Here is a 20,933-nt window from a genome sequence, read left to right on the forward strand (position 1 = left end):
CCTTTTTCCCTGTAAGTTACCAAAATGTGTCAAGCAACGGTCTAGCATACATTTTGAGTATAATAAAAGCTTGAAACAGAATCAAATCAAAACTAAATTTCAAAATGATCCCCAGTGGCTTAGCAATCGGGGGTGCAGAGGTAGTGACCGCATCGGGGCCCTTGGGCTAGAGGGATCCCGAGGGGCCCACCCTCAACCACAGTATTGGTCCTGTGCTGATAATATTTACTTCTATAGATGCTCTGAATATCAGTGATCATTAACACTGTTCCCCATTCACTTCTTCCACCTCTGACACTTTGGTTGTCCTTGATTGGTTTTGGTGTATTGTATCAATTGTTATCTATAGCATGCTTGGGGGGGCCCAATGCTAAACTTGCACTGGGGCCCACGGCTTCCTAGCTACGCCACTGATGCTTCCCCGAAATCTCTGATCATTTATATTTCCAAGCTCCAGCTGCTCAAACTGCACTAATATGAATGTAAAGGTAGCCATTCATTAATTTACATTACTTTGTAAATTATTTTCACTTTGACATAGTTTTTTTTTTTTAATTTGGGTTGAAAAAATATATGTGCCCATCAAGTTATGCTAAGAAGCTGGGGCTCCAGTGCAAGTTTACCCAATTTTTACAGCGATTGAAAAGTGATTTTACTGTGATCCTATATTTAAAATTGAAACACAAGCACTTCAAACATGCTGCAGACACCACAGTTGTTATACCCAGAAATCACAATGGCTACTGAGAGATCACCTTCATTGACTTTCATTAACTTATTGGGCTGGAACCCACTGAAATCCGCAAACGCAAAACGCAACCGCTAGCGTTTTGTCTGAGCGGTTTGCAAGCGGATTCATGCACGTTTTTGGTCGCGTTTTGCAACAGTGTATTTTTTTGCTCAGCGGTTGTGTAGCATTTTGCGTTTTTATCCTGATTGGTCCTGTGAATTATTTTTAATTTTGTTACAGTGTGCTGAACCGCAAAACGCTAGCAAAACCGCTCAGTTTAGGTTTTGCTGAGCATTTCTGCTAGCGTTTCAATACTTTACATTGAAGCGCTAACGTTCCCAAAATGCTGCAGGTCCTGCGTTTGCCTTTCTGGGAAACGCAAACGCTCCTGTGGAAGTTGCCCCATCCATTAACATCAGCTGAGCGTTTTGGCAAAACGCTAGCGTATGCCAAAATGCTCAAAAAAATGCTCTTGTGGGTTCCAGCCCATTAGCAGCTTCAAAGGAATTATCTCCTTTGAGATAAGTGCATTGCTTTTGACCTCAGCTGGCAGAACCTTTATGCTGTAAATTCTTAGAATGCTTTGATGTCTCTCTAGCTAGCAGAGGATAAAGAAACTGAAAGCAGAAGTCCTCTACTATTGTCTCACACTGCCCCCTAGTGACAATTGGCCAAAGATACACATTACAGCAGTACTAATTAGTGGCAAGGAAATGTAACAAATAAGAAATAAAAAAAATGTGCTAAAAAATTGGCCTGGAGCACTTTTAAGTCTCTAAATAAATTGACTGCTAAAGGGTTAACCTATTCGTTTTGGAATTGTTGGTGTTTCCTAAATGCTGCTGAAAGTGCTCTAGTGGCCCCGTGCCTTAAGGAGAATTGTCCAAAGACTCCTTGCTGATTAAGTACGGCAGCACCACAGCTGAGAAAAGCCTTAGCTCCCTCTTCCTACTTAGTGTGAAAAAAGCATTTAACCCCTCCCACTACCTATCCATCGTCTTTTTAAAAGGGATTCATAAAAGGACAGTGAGAACAGAAAGGACAGTGAGAACAGAGAGAATTCTTATTGCAAGCATGCCAGGTGCATCTTTTGGCACAGGGAGGAAACAAGTGGACAGTCTGGGAAAGGAACCCTCCCTGCTGGCAGCATGGTCCTAAAGGGTGAATGTAAGATCCAGCCAGCCTGATAACATAGAAGTATGCAACGCACAAAGGATTTAATCCACAAAGCATTGCTGCATATGATAATGCAGAAAACAGCTGATGTTACTGTAACAACTGTGGAACTCTCTCCGTGATCAGCGCACAAGGCGTGTGCTGACACGGCGGAAATCCTCCACAAGCGTATAATTTGCGGGAACCCAGCAAAAGGTGCAACGCACCTGTAGAGGGTAATTCCTGTCGACAGGTGGAGCTGTGGAGTGCAGAGGAACAGCTCCTCTGCCCTGCCACAGACTCCAGACAGGAATTGTACGAAGGGAAGAAACGCAGGGCAAGATATCCCTGAAAGAGAGAGATCAAAGCGACAGAGGGTATGTGTGTCCACCAATCTAGTCGCCACCCTGCGACGATGAACACACAACCACGAAGATAAAGTGAGAAAGCAATCGCCAGAGATGGCGATTGCTAACAGCGACACAAGACCGAATAGGCACAGATGAGGAATGTATGTATGCCCACCAATCTAACCGCCAACCTGCGACGGTGGACACACAACAGAAGAAACCAAGTGAGAACGCAATCGCAAGAGAAGCGATTGCGGAAGAGAATGAGCACAGGGACAGAATGTATGTATGTGCCCCAATCTAGTCGCCAACCCGCGACGGTGCACATACAACAGCAGATATGAAGTAAGAACGCAATCGCGAGAGAGGGGATTGCCAGAGGTGACACAAGGCTTAAGCAAGACAGGGCATGAGAGTAGCAAAGGCACAGCAATCATACAATGAGAAGATAAGGCAAATAACAAACGCTAACTAAACGCGAACACAGCACTCATTCGCAACAGTGCACGCGTTTATGCGCGGTCTCCGCGTGTTAAGCACAACAGAGACAAGCACGTCTAACTAACCACCGACAGACAAACATGAAACAGAGGACGCGAGCGCTTGCTTAGTGGTTACCTCACCGAGCCTCCAGCAAGCGTTCGTAGCAGACAAGACAGATACACGAAAATAGGAATGAGTGAGAGATAGGATCCACAGCACTAGCGCAAGAGGCTAGTGCGATCCAGGAAGACAGAACAGAAGGATCCACAGCACTAGTGCAAGGCGAGTGCGATCCAAGCTAGACAGGCAGATGAGATAGCTGGTAGCAACCGCTGCTCCAGCTATACTCCAAGAACAAAGATCAGAACGATCTCCTGTCGACCACCGCTGGGACAGGACAATCGCAACAGACAAACAAAACAGATATGCAATCCTAACTGCACTAGGGAACCTGCCTAGTGCAGTCCCAGGAATTACTCTAGGCTAATCTTCAAACAATGAGCAAGGCTGACACTCCAGGAGTGTTTCACAGGACAAACCCTTATGACCAGCCCAGGTCTGTGATATCACATGGTATTTATAGTACAAACCTCCAGAGGATGTGGCTAGGAAATTTGCATGACCAACACATGCAAATTCCTCAGCAGCAGCAAGCTGCAAAACTTACAAAAGGTCTCTCTTCCAGAGACCTGCAGAATGCAGACCTGAACAGTGGTCAAAAAGCTGCCTGCCTGCGCAGGCAGCTGAGCGGATCCTCACAGTTACTAAACCTTTTGTAAAATGTCCATTCATTAAGGCTGTTACTCCATGGCAAGCTGAAATTACCGACAAGTGAGGTAAATTACCAATTTATGCGGTAAATACCTCAATGCATGTCAGTAAATGTCAATTCATACAGATGGGAGCATGCAGTAAAGAAAGAGGGATGTTTGGTATTTGAGTCCTGTTCTGATGTGTCGGAAATTAACATGTGATAGTACATGACAGACTGAAGCAGAGAGCCAATAGGAAGAGCCTCCCTCTCCTGCTACTCCCTCTATTAGTGCCAATATGTTCCAGGGAGGGACAATTTCTCCCCCCCTCCCCCAGGCAGCAGAGCACAGAAGAGATTTCCCCTGCAGCCCTTCAGACAGTAACCCCTTAGAATCCTGTTTAATTACTTTAGCTTTTAGGACATTGCTCCTACGTCCAAAAATGCATGCTGGATGTAGGAGCTACATCCATAAAAAAACAGAGCCACGGGGGTTCACAGGGCCTCAACCACCGGGGTATACAGGGGCGCCCGTTAGCCTGGAGATCAATGAATGAGATCTAAGTCCCCGTTACAACGATCGCTGGCTTCTATGGAGAGGCCGAGATCATTCTGTTACACATCCCCTCTTCACTTCCTGTAAGCTTACAGGAAGCCAAAAAAATAAAAAATAAATAAATAAAAATGACTGAGGCCATCTTGTGGCAAAATAGTAAAACTACATCTACAGACATTTAAATGAATAGACACACTTTTATATTTAAAAGTAACTGTTTATCTCCAACACACCCAAAAATACTCAAATAAAATTCTTAATTAAAACAAAAAATTAAAATAAAAAAAACCCAACACAAATAGTTACCTAAGGGTCTGAACTTTTTTAATATGCATGTCAAGAGGTTATATTAACAGTGCTGCTTGGATACCCCTTTTCAAAATCTGATCCGGGTTGGATATCTGATTTCAAAATTTTCCAATATGAATCGGATATCCCACCTAAGTATCCGGGGTATCCGGGCAAATTCGGTTATCCGGATAGAAAAACCGGAAGTAGCCTTTAAATTGCTTTAAAACGGTTTTTAGGGTAAATGAGGCATGTATCATCATTATTTTTTAAAGGGAAACACTAATTGATGATGTGGGGGCTTAAACACCCCCCCCCCCAAAAAAAAAATGGCTGTCAATTAACATTAGGCATAGGTTCCAGACATGAAAACAAAGTACCTCAGCGCAAAGACAGACAAACCTGCTGAATAGCAGGGGTTCAGAAATGGTGGAAAACAGTACCTGTCTCGATGGTTTCCCACCTCAGATTCACGTCAAGTGCCCCAGATTACTTGCTGTAATCCCGATATCCCAGGGTCAGCGATGGCGCCGTCTGCCTATACGAGCTCCGCCCTCTGATGCGGCTAGACGTCTTCCCCAATCACGTGACTGCCCAAGACTTCCGTCTTCCGCTGTCCTGCGTGTCACGCTGGTTGCCAGTGGCTGCTGACTGGGTGTCAGAGTGATGCAGCGCATGTGCTGTAAGACAATAGACGGCAATAGTGCACACTGCTAATAAAGCCAGCCACACACGGGGGAACTACTTACTGGATAACTTCTTGTTTATTTAGCATTATTGGCTCAGGGCTGTGGAGGCTACGTTGCAATAATGCTAAATAAACAAGAAGTTATCCAGTAATTAGTTCCCCCATGTGTGGCTGGCTTTATTAGCAGTGTGCACTATTGCCGTCTATTGTCTTACAGCACATGCGCTGCATCACTCTGACACCCAGTCAGCAGCCACCGGCAACCAGCGTGACACGCAGGACAGCGAAAGACGGAAGTCTTGGGCAGTCACGTGATTGGGGAAGACGTCTAGCCGCAGCAGAGAGCGGAGCTCGTATAGGCAGACGGCGCCACCGCTGACCCTGGGATATCGGGATTACAGCAAGTAATCTGGGGCACTTGATGTGAATCTGAGGTGGGAAACCATCGAGACAGGTACTGTTTTCCACCATTTCTGAACCCCTGCTATTCAGCAGGTTTGTCTGTCTTTGCGCTGAGGTACTTTGTTTTCATTGACTATCACTCTGGGCTTTGGAGCCAGCCCACCTCACAGCTGCAGCACCATCACATTGCGCTCCTTTCACTGTTTTTTTATAGGTTCCAGACAGCGGTCGTGCAGCCCACATTGGGCTCGATTCACAAAGCGGTGCTAACCCAGTTAGAGACTTTAGGCGTGAAAAGCCAGTTTAGGCGTGATAAGTTTAGGCATGATAAGTTTAGGCATGATAAGTTTAGGCGTGAGTAGTTTAGATAAGTTTAGATCGCGCGCAAAGTCCTGCACGCAAAGCAGCGCCATTAAACTCTATGCGAAGTGCACTAGACTTTGCTAGCGCAAAACTTTTGATCAGCTGTGCACTGCAGCATAGCACACAATCTGACTGTCAGGGCTCGTTTCCACTATTGCGGTGCAGAATCGCCTGGATTCCACCGCTGTTGAAATTCCATGAAATAGCATGCGGATGCGAATTTTTGCGCGTTTTTTGCCGCGAATTCGCATGCAAATTCGCATAGGTGAGGGTATATGCGAATTTAACCATGTCACTGCCTGTTTGAATTACATTGGTACCTATGCGAATTCGCATGTGAATTCGCATGAAAATTCGCATACCATAGCCGCATGCGAATTTCCTATTAAATACATTAGAGGCGATTCGCATGCATTCCACTCGCAGGCGAATTCGTTGGCTTTTTTGTGCGTTTTTTTACCGCTGAAAAAAACGCACCTCAACAACGCTACAGTGGAAACAGGCCCATCCACTTGCATTACATGTGCGAATCCGCATGCGTTGGACGCATGCGGATTCGCGATAGTGGAAACGAGCCCTCACACAATGAAATCAAGCTAATTAACAATATATTAATAGTGTAGTGATAGTGAAGGGGTTAATCACTGAACAGCTTTTGGTTTATCACTGTATACAGGACTGCTAGGCCAGCAGCACTGCAGCATGTCGCTCAGTGACGGAGTAGTCACACAGGACGAGATTTATTATCATGGCACCCACAGGGGGTTGGCCAGGGTTCCCTTCTGTGATTGGGTGCCAGGGCTTAGGCTGGGAGGCCTCTGATTGGCTCAATGAGGTCAGGTGGGGTTGGCCAAGGTTCCCTTCTGTGATTGGTTGCTAGGGCTTCTGCTGGGAGCCCTCTGATTGGCTCAATTATGTCATCTCCTTAGTTACAGTATTCGGATCTGGATATCCGTATGATATCCGCGGATATCCGCGTTATGCGACCAAATATCCGCAGATAGCTATCCGGGTTTGAAAAAAAAATCCTGAATCCATTTCCTCTCAGAAGCTCAGTCATTTTTTCCAGCATTGATTCCTTCCAGTTCTGACAAGATTTTGTCAGAACTAAAATATATCTGTTGCTGTCAGTTATATATCAGTTGCTGTCAGTTATATATCAGTTGCTGTCAGTTATAACTGAAAGGACAAATGATGTGCAAGGCAATGTCCATGTTTCCCTATGGCTCAAGTGGGCGATATTACATTTTAACAGTGTGCTGACTAGGAAGCTGTTATGGGGTAACAGTCATTTTCATAATGGAGGATGGAGAGAGACTTCCATTGATCACAGTGGACAAACAGGATGCAGGAGAGGAAAAAGAGGTTGATGAGCAGACTACATGGGAGGTAAGTATGACATGTGTATGTTTATTTTAGTTTGACTTTAAATTTTCAGTTCGGGTTTGTTTTAAGAATTAGGGGGAAAAAAGTCAAAATTACCGTATGTAGTATTTTACCGACATGATTTTTTGTATCGAACATCCCTTATTGAATTGAAACCGAAGCCTTTTGCATTACAGAATGAGGCACAGCAGTTTATTTAACTTCAGTAAATAAATGAACTTACCAAACAGTTATAAAGTCGTAAATGGGCTCTGTTTGAAGGACAGTGAAATTTATGTAAATTCCATTCCCAGGTGGGACTCTGACCAGCCAGAGGCAGTCTTGGAAGTTGGGGTACTCATCAGGGTATCCCGGGGAGTAAATGGTGCCATTCATCGCCGTTATATTTCCTCCACACAGTGCTGTAAGTAATAAGAAAGAAATAGCTCAGGCTCAACAAACACGAGTTAAGAGTACCTTCTCTAGATACTTAAGTCTACAGAACTGCATGAAAGACAAGCTGAAGAGGCTGTCGAGTGTGAGTACTCAAGACTTCAAGGCTGCTGCGCTGCCGGGAAAACAAGCACTAAAGTGATGGATTTTGTCTTGCTCTGTGTGTTTTATTCTTGAAGACGGAAATGACAGTTTTATCGTAAGACCCAAAACATTCTACAATGACCAGCTTACACTGAGAAAATAAGTATAAGAAAAGGCTGAACGGGATTGCCTTTTGTTTATCCTAATGCTCTGCCTGAGAACTTCGAAGCAAGAAAGGGGGCTGAGACCAGATAAGTGCCTACAGAACAATTGCTTTTGAGGTTTGTAAAATGTCCTTTTAACCGTGAAAACTGATATTTATGTGTTTCATGGATAGTGGAGAAGAGGGAGAGGCACATTGAGTGGAATTTATTGTAACGAGGGTCAATGTTTTTCAGAGTGTTTTGCATCTTCAAAAGAAGCTGTGATAAGTGGATTGCTCAAAGAGGTTCTTCCTTTATTGATCCATAGATGCCTATCATCTTTCCTAAATGCGGAAGAAGGAAGAGGAGAGTAAATGCCTCCACTTCCCAACAATGTAAACACTACAATCAATTCAAAGATTAAAGGATAGTAAAGCTGAAGGACTGAAATGGGTATATATTATACTTGGGGTGTTATTAGTAGATACTTACCGCGCTTTCCATTGCCCCTCGCCACTCTCCTGTAGCAAGCCCCATTCTGCTAGCCCACCTGGGCCATTCAGGTATGAGCCAGGCATACTGTTCTGAGCACGTGCAGTATGTCCATTCAGCCGCTGACTACACTGCACACATGCCGGGATGCAGGAGAGGGGGGGGGAGAAAACGGGTGCCTGGGTATGCTACAGGAGAATGTCGAGTAACTGAGGCAAATGGAAGGCACGGTAGGTAAGTATCTACTAATACCACCCATTTATACATTAATTATTCTGGTTTCAGCATCAGGGACACTTCCTGTATCTATATAAGGCTATAGATTTGTATATCACCCCACATTCGCAGTGATAGCCTAGGCTGTTTAGGAATGCAGAATTCTCCTCCTAGAGCATTCTGTGAGGCCAGGTGTTATTTCTGTTGACTTCAGAACACACAGTAAGTAAACATTACGCTGTGATTGCTGCCACCACCTGAGATAAATTTAAGAATGTAAATTAGGTTGAGGAAAGTGTTTGCAATGGGCAAATACTGACAGAATGATGTATAAAATAATATTGTAAAAAATAAGAAATTGTTTTTATTATAATATATTCCTCTTTAAGTGTACTTATGGTATGTGTTCAGTGATGTCTGAGAAGATTGCTAATTGAGATAGTGCCCATTTAAGGTGGCCATTCATCAACAAATCAGGTAAAAGTTGTTGCCACCAAAAGCACGCCTGATCGACGATTCTACCAGTTTGGGCCCAAAATTGGTGGAATGTATCTATCGGACATGCTGCAAGATGTTGGGCTGGCATGCTTGATTGGGTGTGCGGCATTCACAGCATACAACAATGTAATCTTGACAATCTACAACAATTTAATACTTTACCTGTCAAGCCGCCCACCGCTGAGTATGGACTCCTTTTCCGGGTTCACACCCCACATGGCTGCAATGAGGTGGCGTTACGAGGCCAATTACTAAAAGATTTCATACCAAAATCAGTTGGGAACCGGCCTGAGGTTTATGGTGGCCAACAGATCTCCCTCTGGTCAGGTTTAATCAGAGAGAGATTTTACTATTGGTCAATCGGCCACCAAAATCAGTACAGTAGATGTATGGGTACCTTTATAATTCTTTGCTTATGTTTTGACCAGGATTATCAAAATAAGGCTCAACAGCTGATTGGATGGCAGCTATGGGCTACCTGAAAATTGTCCTTCAGCATTCTGTTCAGACATTAGAACTATAAAAGATGAGTATGGCACGTACCATCACAGCGAGGTATGGGGTGGTTCCAGTTACGACTGATCCCATGTAGACAGGTAAGTGCAGATTCACCAATCAGTGAATAACCAGGATAGCATTCAAAGGAAACGGTGTGTCCAACCGTGAAGTCATTCCCAATCACAAAGCCATTGCGGAAAGGTCGGGGGTCGGGGCAGCTCTGGAGCTGGTAGGCTGGAGGCAACATAAAAATAACAAAAGTAAAACAAAGCTGCAAGTTACAGATTAACAAAAAACGGGATTAGAGTCTATGTAGAGTTGCAAAGATGCTTTCAATCTCTATCATTGTTACCCCTTTCCCCCTATAAGGGAATTACTATGTAAGGAAGAAGTATTTGATTTCCTACTGATTTTGGTAGTTTGCTCTCTGCCCAAAAAAATTGTCAGTCTATAAATTGTAATGCCAGTTTTTTTGTAACTTTGAGAGACAGAAAAACAACAGAAGAACACTCAAATCCCAACAAGACAACAATGGCAAGCCCTGACATTTAGCAAACTTCAGTTATAGAATTTAGCAAACTTCAGTTATAAATGCAGTGGCATAGCATGAGAATTTTGGGGCCTAGTGCAAATTTTACATTACGCCCCCCCCCCCAAACATTCTATACATAATAATTCATATGGTGCAACAAAACCTGCCAAAGATCTCCACAAAATAAGAAGTGTAAGCAGAGGATGGGAACAGTTTGTTAATGATTACCACTATTCAGCACAGTGGCGTAGTAGTTAGCGCTCTTGCCTTGTAGCGCTGGGTCCCCGGTTCCTTTTCCAACCAGGGCACTATCTGCACAGAATTTGTATGTTTTCCCCATGTCTGCATGGGTTTTCCTCCAGGCACTCCCACATCCACATCCCAAAAACTCACAGACAAGTTAATTGGCTTCCTCCTAAAAATTGACCCTAGACTACGATGTATACAGAGGCGTAACTAGACATCACTGGGCCCCCCTGCAAAACTTTGGATAGCCCCCCCCCCTCCCCTGAGAAACTTTGGATGGGGCCCCCCACCCCCCTCGCTGCACAGGAAAACTGAGGACCAATGTGTTTTCCCCATGCAGATAAAAACACTTAGACTTAAAGGAAATGTCAGGCAATCTATGCTACCCCCAGATCTACTTACACGGGGATTCCTCCTGCCCCTTGCAGCCGACAAGTCCCTCGTTGCAGCTCTGTTCCCAGTACATACATACACACACAGCTGTATTATTTTACCAAATGAGAGCACATGCTATATGGAGAAACAACATTGATATGTTGAACATAAGATATAGTATTCACTGTAATGCTGGGTTTACACCATACAATTTTCTGTTAGATTTCCCTGCCAGATAGATAAATTTCAACATGTTGGAAATGTATCTATCTTATGATCTATCTGTGAGCAATTAGGCAGTGTTCTACTCAGCAGGAGATAAACAGAAGACAGTACACCAGAGAGAATGACCATTCTCTACAGAAAATAATCTAATTATGCATTCTAACAGAAAATCTAACAGAAAAATCTAACAGAAGAATATAAAATTGTATGGTGTAAACCCAGCATAACTTTGGCAAAACATTCAGAATGTCCACTGATTGATACTGTTATTACAAGATCTTGGACTTCATTAACAAGCTCTCAGTGAAGCAGCAACAGTAAAGACATCAATCTCCACTCCATTATGTTGTAAAAGTAATCCGAAGGCATAAGGTCATTAGCCTGTGTGATAAGAATCTAGGAGTGGAAAAAGGGAAAGTCTACAACTTCTTTTCAAAATGTGACTATTTTGTTTGTAAGTTTGTATATGTGGTCATCAGAGCTTTGCAGCAGTGAGAGACAGATGTTTTTTTACGAACCCTCGGGAGCAGGGGCAGTGTACAAATTCCAAAGTGTGTATGAGTCCTTATCTGTGTGGTGGACACATGCAGTCAATATAACAATGGTGCGAGAGCAGAGTACTTTTTTTATCTCCATGCCCTTAGCTGTCAGTCTCTCAAACTTTTCCCCCACGGGCCCCCTGTGGCTTCTGGGCCCCCCTGCGGAGACATCCCTTGCAGGGTCTATTGTTACACCCCTGGATGTATACACTACATGATACATACATTCACATATGACTATGGTTGGGAATAGATTGTGAGCCCCTCTGAGGGACAGTTAAGTGACAAGACAATATACTCTGTATAGCGCTGAAGAAGATGTTGGCGCTATATAAATACTAAATACTAATAATTCAAAGCATATATAGAAGTGATCATTTTCTAGCATAGCACCACTGAAGAGCTAATACTGTGGTTGAGAGAAGGCTTCTCTTGTTGAAGGGTCCTTGTATGGGTGCAACCTCTGCATCCCCTATTGCTATGACACTGTATAAATGAGCATGCATACAGGACTGGGATATTGGCCTCAATTCACTAAGCTTATCGCCAGTCTTTAATAACATTCCTGAGCTGTTTCTAGAGTTACAGTGATATAGTTAGGTGATAAGGCATGTAGTATTGCAGGAAACATTTTACCTCAGGCAAACCTAAAGTTAACTCTTCTGTCTTTAAGTTAAGGTGAGATCTGTAAAGTTAACTCTTCAATCCTTAAAATAACTCCAGAATTCTAAAGTTAACACAGGGTATGCAATTAACTTTTTCACCTGAGTTTTCTCCTAGGAGATAATTTTTCAACTTCTTTTTAAATTAACTTTTCAGCATTTTGTAATCTAAAAAGTACCAAAAAGTAAAGAAAAAGTATTATCAAAATTATTTTGAGTATTTTCTTGTTTGCTGGTGACTTAAAAGGGATTTTATAACTAGGTGTGAAAATGTCAACTTGGAGATAACACATGTGAAAAAGTGAATTGCATATGGGCCCAGGGCTTATATGCAATTTTTTTTCTCTTGACTTATCTCTCCTAGGAGATATTTTTCATATTCTTTTTAAAATAACTTTTCATTATTTTACAATTGAAGAAGTACCCAAAAATTGGTAAAAAATACTATCAAAATAATTTTGAGTATTTTCTTGCTTGCTGGTGGTTAGATAAGATAACTCTCTCGCTGTGAAAACGTATCTCTACACCTTAATAAGGCAAGATCTATGTGTGGAGGTAAGTTTTCTCTTGCCTTATTATCTCCAGCATGATCTTAGGGAATTGAGGCCAATGGCCCATATGCAATTAACCTTTTCACCTGAGTTTTCTCCTAGGAGATAATTTTTCATCTTCGATTTAAAAAAACTTTCCAGCACTTTTCAACTAAAAAAGTACAAAAAAGTTGGTGAAAAGGTATTATCAAAATTATTTAGAGCATTTTCTTGTTTTCTGGTGGCTTAAAAGGCATTTTATTGGCAAGTGTAAAAATATCACCTAGGTAAAAACTCAGGAGAAAAAGTTAATTGCATATGGGCCAATGGGCCTGATGCAATTGTCAGACTCGCCAGTGATAAACGGTGGTGAGTCTGATAATCAGGCGACTATAAAGTCGCCTGATCCAATTGCATTTAGCCCTAGGCAGGGTGCTAAAAGAACTCGCTTGGGCGATATTATCGCCCAGCAAGTTCCTTACACCCTATCCTATTACACTTTGCATGCCTCCGGGAAGCGATGATTCCCGGCAGACATGAGCGTTAGCTTAGACCTGCAAAAAGCAGGTCTAAACATGCTAACGCACGACATCGCCGCTGCATCTGGGGGTCTCCTTTAATAAGGAGACCCCCAGAGCTCCCCGCCGGCCGCCGCTCGTCTCCGCAACCCCCCACAAAGCTACAAAGTTACAAATTGCTTAAATACCTTACCGCCGCTTTACACCCGTCGGCCGCCGCATCTCGCCGCAAGTCCCCGCTGTGTAATTACAGTGTACGAGTTACTGTAATTACAGTCACTAATAACAGAGTCCCGGCAAAGCATCTTTGAATCAGCCGCCGGGGCTCCCCATTGGTTCACAGGCTGGACCATTGAAAATGGCTCAGCCTGTGAACCAATGGGGAGCCCCGGCGGCTGATTCAAAGATGCTTTGCCGGGACTCTGTTATTAGCGAGTGTAATTACAGTAACTCGTACACTGTAATTACACAGCGGGGACTTGCGGCGAGATGCAGCGGCCTATGGGTGTAAATCGGCGGTAAGGAATTTAAACAATTAACTTTGTAGCTTTGTGGGGGGTTGCGTAGACGAGCAGCGGCCGGCGGGGAGCTCTGGGGGTCTCCTTATTAAAGGAGACCCCCAGATGCAGCGGCGGAAGATGGCGGCGGATGTTCGGCGGGTCGTGCGCATGTGTGGGGAGCGAGGCCGTGGTGCTGATGGACAGCACCACAGGGCAAACCTCGCTCCCCATCGCCCGGTAATAGGGAGCATCGCTCAGGCTTTCGCCTGAGTAATGCTCCCAAATGATCGGCCATCGCATGAGTGAAACTGGCAATAGGATTTGCCGGTAATCCTCGTGCGATGGCAAGGTGATAAGTAGCTCGCATCTGCAAGCTACTTATCACCTGGAATAGCATCAGGCCCAATGTCTTTTACCTCCCTGGCGGTCTATTAAAAACCGCCAGGGGGCAGCAGAGTAGTTTAAAAAAAAATTGAAATCATGTAGCGAGGCCAGGGCTCGCTACATGATAGCCTCTGTGCAGCGGCATCCCCCCGCCCTCTTCGATCGCCTCCGGCGATCTCCGATCAGGAAATCAGAGGGCTTGCCCCGTCGCCATAGCGACGGGCGGCATGACGTCACCGACGTCGTGACGTCATTGGGAGTCCCGATCTACCCCTCAGCGCTGCCTGCCGCTGATTGGCCAGGCAGCGCACGGGGTCTGGGGGGGGGCCCAGCGCGGCGAGTCGCGGCGGCTAATCGGCGCGGAGTGGCGGCGATCAGAGTGCACACGCAGCTAGCAAAGTGCTAGCTGCGTGTTGCAAAAAAAAAAAGTGTGCAAATCGGCCCAGCAGGGCTTGAGAAATCCTCCTTTGCGGCATAGCCCAAACTCAGCTCGGGCTTACCGCCAGGGAGGTTAAAAAATGCTAGACAGAAGCTACAGAGAGGGATAAAAGAGGCAAAAAGATATGTTTGTAGGCTAGGACAAATATTTACAGCCAAAGATTTATCTTCAGTGTGGAGGAACATGCAGAAAAATCACAAATTACAAAAAGAAAGTTTCACATTCAACAGACAGTCCGCCTTTACAAATGAACATATCACATTTTATTGCAAGTTCGATATTTCTAACACCAGCCCAGAAACTATTTGCAAGGTCTGCATCTCATTTTCAGCAGCCAGACACTTCCTGAGACTTTATCTCTCCCTTGTTCAGCTCCCCATTCCCACCTTATATTCATCAACCAGCCACTGTCTGCTTCAATGCCTTCACACTTTGCTCTTCCTCAGTATCCTCAAAAATACCTATATTAATCTATCTTCTTCAACCATACTCTCCTGCCTTGCTCATATTCCCACACCCAGGAACAACACGCAAGCAAAAGGTACACAAACTGTTCAAAGGTAAAAAAATAATAAATAAATAAACAAAATACTGGGCCAAGATTCACTTATATATGATTAAGCCACCAGGAAATTTGGGTGCAGGTTAAAACCGAAAAATGTCTCACCCTGCTCCTGCAAAAGTCCTGGAGTTAAATACTACCCCCCCCCCCCCCTCCAGGCCGCTATGGATAGTGGGGGATTAGGCGATTCGGCTTCCAGCTATTGCTGGTGGCCGAATAACTTTCTTTTCTTTCTTTTTTTTTTTTAGTAATTTGTGCTCCGTCTTTTGACAGCGCCCAAATTACAGCACTCCCAATATATTGCCTGCTTCAAATATTGTGTAAGCAAACTAGCACCAGTATTCCCAAGCATTTTTAATTAATCTTTGGCCCTTTTTGTGATTCCTACCTGCAGGGACATTTCTAGGCATAGGCATACTAGACGGCTGCCTAGAGTGATACAAGCAGTAGGGGATAGAATCATTCTTAGCAAACTGCATTTCATAGAATTCCTATACAAGACTGCTAGTACAATAGCTGGCAGCTGAATTACATCTTATCCCACGGTCCGCGGCGGCCTAGAGGGGGAATGATAGTTAACACCGCCGGGACTTTTGCAGGTGCATGCAGAGTGAGACTTTTTTGGCTTTACCCTGTGCCCAAATTTCCTGGTGCCTTATATGTACACACATAGCCGGCCTTTGACCTGAGCAACCCGAGAGCTCGCTCAGGACGCCGGCTTCCAAGGGGGCACCTACAGTTGTTTATCCAACCAAAGGAGGGTACCTACTCCGAGCTATCTATACTGAGGGAACCAACACCTGGCTACTTTTACTGGAGGTACTGACGCCTGGCTACCTAAGAGAGGAGACCTACACCTGACTTCCTATACTGGGGGCACTTATGCTTGGCTACCTATATTGAGGACGCCTACACATGAGAACATATAAAGGGGGCACCTATACCTCTCAACCTACCTATACTGAGTCTGGGGGCATTTTTTTGGGGGGGGGGGTGCACGCACTGCAGCGATAACGTGTGGTGAAAATTGTCGGTGCTCGACTATCTTTCAAAATGGGGGCGCCTAACTGTTCCACTGATTGGTTTTGTTAATATTCCTGAAAGCTTCTAGCCTTGATTTTAAGTGTATTCAGGATAATGCACACTTCCACCTATTTTGTGGTTATTAGTACATTTTCTATTATAAATATGTGATGTGTCATGGAGATCTGAGCATTTGATGTGATGTGTCACAACTTCTAAAAGGTTGGGAACCACTGTTCTAGGAGGTAACTCAGGAGAATAGGTGAATTGCATATGGGGGGGGAGTGTGTGTGTGTGTATGTGTGTGTGTGTGCGTGCGTGCGTGCGTGTGTGTGTGTGTGTGTGTGTGCGTGTGTGTGTGCATGTGTGTGTGCATGTGTGTGATGTGTGTGTAGGATGAGTGTGTAGGATGAGGGGGTGGGGAACCAAAATCAGGTTTCGCTCAGGGCGCTCTGAACTACAGGATACAGCCAGTCCGGTATTGTCAATATGTTTCTTGCAAAAAGTACACACATGCAATGTACAAAACTTTATGTATTGCGGATTAAATTTACTGTTTTTTTTTTACAAATGGAGGCTGAACTTGGACCCATCACCTCTTTATACGACAGGAGCATCTTAATTCACATAATCTCCCCTAGCTTATTTCCCATCTACCGTGGAGCATTATTTTTTAAATTAACTTTATTTTCTTGGTACAATTAAACTTTCTCTCCAGGTTTCTTGACATATCGGCCCGTTGCTCCTGTGAAGACTCTCTCGGAAAAGGCTGAAAGTTGGCAATCCCTTCCAATTAGAGAATTAAATTGTTTTGTCAAGAATTAATGATCTCATTCTGCCAAATAAATGACTTTTCGCAAATCGTGCAGCTTGTTCCTCCTGAGGGTTTGCTCAGCCGCCGTCCTCGAGTCCCAGAGCGTCTCCTGCTGGACATTGTAGATGACTCTGTCTGAGACCACCTCCTGTCTGTGTCGCACAGCTCTCATATTTACATGGCAGAATGTGCTGTGCTAAAACTGTTATTGTAATTTCCAGGTGTTGTGTGATCGGAGACATCCTGTAAGTATTATATAGACCTGGCCGATCCTCCAGCTGCTTATGTTCCAAAGCTGACGAGGAGAAAGTCCCTCCTTCGCGGTGCATTCTGGGTTTCCCTCTGTTTTTCTTTCCTGAAGTCCAGAGAGGTGCCTACCTCTTGCGAGACTTCCTCTATCACTGTTAGTTTATCTTCTGCAGTTCCCTCCTTCTCTGGCTGCACTCTTACTCACAGATGTATGTGACAGAGGGAACTGCAGAAGCTTGCATAACTCTTAACCTATAATACACATTCGTGCCACACCACAAATCATTTCCTCTGCCACACCTCGTACCATCCCCTCAATACCTCTTATCATGCTCCTGCTATAACTTTTATTACACCCCTGCCACTGCTCTAATCACACCCCTGTCACACATGTTACTATGCCCCTCTACACTTAATCATGCCCCTGCAACATTTTTGCCACACCTCTGATATCATGCCCCTGCCACACCTCTTATCACACCCCTCCAAAGCTCTTATCATGCCCCTGCCAAACCTCTAATTATGTCCATGCCACACCTCTTATCATGCCCTTGGCACGTCTCTTATCACACCTTTCCAAACCACTTATCATGTCCCTGCCAGTCCTCTAATTATATCCTGGCCACACCTCTTTTTACACCCCAGCCACAGCCTTAAAGCGGATCCGAGATGAAAAACTAACTATAACAAGTACTTTGTCTATGTATCTTATCTAAAGTTTAGATAGTTTACACAGCATATCTAGCTGCAAACAGCTTCAACAGTTTATGATTATTTATTCCTGTGATACAATGAGAGTGGCCATGTTCTGTTTGTCACATTACACACAGGCAAGCTGATCTGTGTCTCCAGCCCTCAGTCTGTGAAAACTTCACTCCCCTCTTCTCCTCCCTTCTGCCTCTGAAATCTCTGGCTGGTAACCTCCTCCTCCTCCTCCTGCCCAGACTGAGCTCCCATAAGCCCATGTTTATACTCTGAGAGTACCAAGAGTGCACTCTGGAGAAGCTATCGGTGAGGCTTGCTTAGTTTATAGGGAATTAGAGTATTAAAACAAAACAAAAAAGTATTTGGCTTGAGGAATGCCCTATAAACTATATGAAAGGAACACAATTATGCAATGAGTAAAAGTTTATCTCAGATCCACTTTAAGCAGGGCCAGTTATAGACTTTTTGATGCCTGAGGCAAATGTGTGAGGATGCGCCCCCCCTCCCAATTCGGAATAACCACACAACATTTGACAATTGCCTCCACCCCTCTAATGCTTCCCCTCTCCTCTCCCACTGTCAGACTCCTCACACAGCACAACAAGCTGCTTTTCCCCAATGATGACCACTTCACCTCGCTCTTCTCTAGCTTCTCCTCCTACTCTGACTGGATGCTGTTAGTGTAAACACAGTACAAACATGCCGCCCCTGTAATCTCTGCGCCTGATGCAAATGTTTCACCTTGCTTCATGAGAGAACCGGCCCTGGCCTTATTTCAAAGAATTTGGAAGCAAACGATTTGGTTTTATAAAGCAAACCACACTGGTACAATCAGTATTAGTTTTCTTTCATATTACCATGTCAGAATACAAAATATATCAATTTAAAGGCTGAAAATAAAGTAAAACCTTTTTTTTCAGTAGAAAAATGCATATTTTTTTGCATACAGCTGTACATCGGTCCTAAAAGAGATAAAAACAGGGAACACCAAGAGCCCCAATAGTGTAATTCATACTGGACAAGGTGGCAATAAGTTTGTGTTGCTAGATACTCACAAGTCAGGGTCACCAGCAGGCAACCACTGTAAAGGCAGGTGGGGAGATTGTCCTGACCCCACTCAGGATTAAGACGTTGCTCTCTGTAGACAGGAAGAAAGGGTAGCAACCCTCCACCAAGGGTGGACTCAAAATTGTATACAATGAACAGAGGCGCCAAAAGTATAAGATTAGATTAAAAGAGCTTAAAAACCAACTTAAATGGCAAAATTGAAGGAGGAAGTGGTGGTCTTACCTCCCTCAATTAGACACGACAACGACTGCGATTCAGACAGTCAAACACATTTATTAGGAACTCCAAAAAGAAATGCAACGCGTTTCGCATGTTCAACCCCGCTTCATCAGGCAATATAGGGAGGAGTATCAAACAATCTGCACAAGGATTCAAATTAAGTGCCTCAGAGGCGCTTAATTTGAATCCTTGTGTAGATTGTTTGATACTCCTCCCTATAGTGCCTGATGAAGCGGGGTTGAACCTGTGAAACGCATCGGTCCTAAAAGAGCTATAAATGAGTAATAAAGAGGGACAGAGGACTTTGGTTCCCAAAGAGGCACTTGTCCCTCGGAAAAGCAACAGTAACAAGCTATGAGCTTGTATGGCAGAACTGGCATGGCCGCATTTTTACTTTTTGTCCCCTAGGTCAAGTATGCTATGGCTTCCATTTCATGTGCAGCAGCGCCCCTCTCATTCCATATGCAGCCTCCTCTTCCATGTATATCATCCATGTACAGCAGCCCCTTTCTTTAATAAACATCTCCCTCGAGCATCAGTTTCCCTTTTTGTTTCTCACCATTTTCAGCTTCCTCTTTCATATGTAGCAACCCCTCTTTCATGTTTAGGTGCCCCCTTGGGCTGCAGCTACCCAAGGTCTGGGCCTTTTTGGCCTTTCTAGAAATCCGGCTTTGAGGACTGGTCCTCTTAAAAGCTAGCTGCTTATTGAATAAGGGAATTCTATTGTATCACTAGTGTATATTTGACAAATTGCTGTTGTCAATGAAGCAAAGATTCATGCTTACAAAACAGAAGCAGCATACGACACAACTGTCATCATAAAATGCCTTCTGAGGAAGCACGTCAGCATCTTCCTTTTCGTTCTTTCTGTTATTATTGTCAGTGAAGCAATCTTGTTTACCAGTCTGGACATGCAGCTAGTCACAGCTTTGAGGAGACCTTTCCTGTATTTTATTCACGCTGCATGATTGTGAGCCTAAATGGGATTCTTGTCTCTCGGTGTGTGTTGGGGAAAGTGTCAGGATGTCGGGAACAATGCACATCTTCATGTCATAACGGAGCATCTTCACCGTCCGGCTGTAATATACGTGTAAATGTTCAAGGGTAGCTTTCATGCCTCACAACGTATTTATGTCACGGCGCTTTTCACAGCTCAGTGCCGTTTTCACAGATGCAGTTGCATGCTTGTCACTTAGGACGCTGGGAAATGGTACATCTAATGTCTTCCACAGATCGAGATGACCTGACACTCTCGCTCTGCTCAGAGGATGATAGCTGGAGATGATGATTCCAGTATGCCCCGAACTCCGGGCAGCAGCCTAAATATATCTTCTGATGGCTTTGTGAACACTTTGCCCGAGTGTTACCTTGTGTGTTAGATGAGCTTTCTACAGACACATGCCTTTCTTCTCAAATTTGGTAACATGACCTGAAGAGGAAGAGGCATGGCGAGGGCCAGAAGGAAGAGTGACTGAGTTTCCAAGAAAAAAAGTCAGCCAAGCACAAAAACTCACTGGCTCGCTGCATGAGAACAGCTGGAACTTTTGAGGTTGTATAGTGTTCAAACTAAAGGTCCATACCCACGGAAAGATAGTAGTGATGATCGGAATCAGCTAAGTACGATTAAGCAAAATTTCACATATATTTTTGCAATTATGCCTATACGTAATTATGATTTGTAAATGCAATTGTTTTCACATAGTCATTCGTAATTTTGCATACAATTTTGCATAATTTTTGTGTAATTTCATGCCGACTTTAGCAGTGAATAGCAAAGCCCCCATACAGGGTTGAGTTGGCGACCTTGTTGCAAAGTGTGCAGCTACTA

The 20,933-nt window shown here is 44.1% G+C and overlaps 1 protein-coding gene across 1 annotated transcript in view; it reads right to left on the reverse strand.

The window, feature by feature from the left end:
- CSMD3 (CUB and Sushi multiple domains 3) overlaps window positions 1–20,933 on the reverse strand; it is a 1,539,978-nt gene that overhangs the window by 252,867 nt on the left and 1,266,178 nt on the right. The window contains exons 44-45 of the mRNA XM_068237930.1: window positions 9,561–9,749; window positions 7,376–7,553 (exon numbers count right to left, since the gene is read on the reverse strand). Coding sequence (XP_068094031.1) covers window positions 7,376–7,553; window positions 9,561–9,749 — 367 coding nt within the window. The remainder of the gene's footprint in view (window positions 1–7,375; window positions 7,554–9,560; window positions 9,750–20,933) is intronic.

This window comes from Hyperolius riggenbachi, chromosome 5 (genome assembly GCF_040937935.1).
Source record: "Hyperolius riggenbachi isolate aHypRig1 chromosome 5, aHypRig1.pri, whole genome shotgun sequence".
NCBI classification, from domain to species: Eukaryota; Metazoa; Chordata; class Amphibia; order Anura; family Hyperoliidae; genus Hyperolius; species Hyperolius riggenbachi.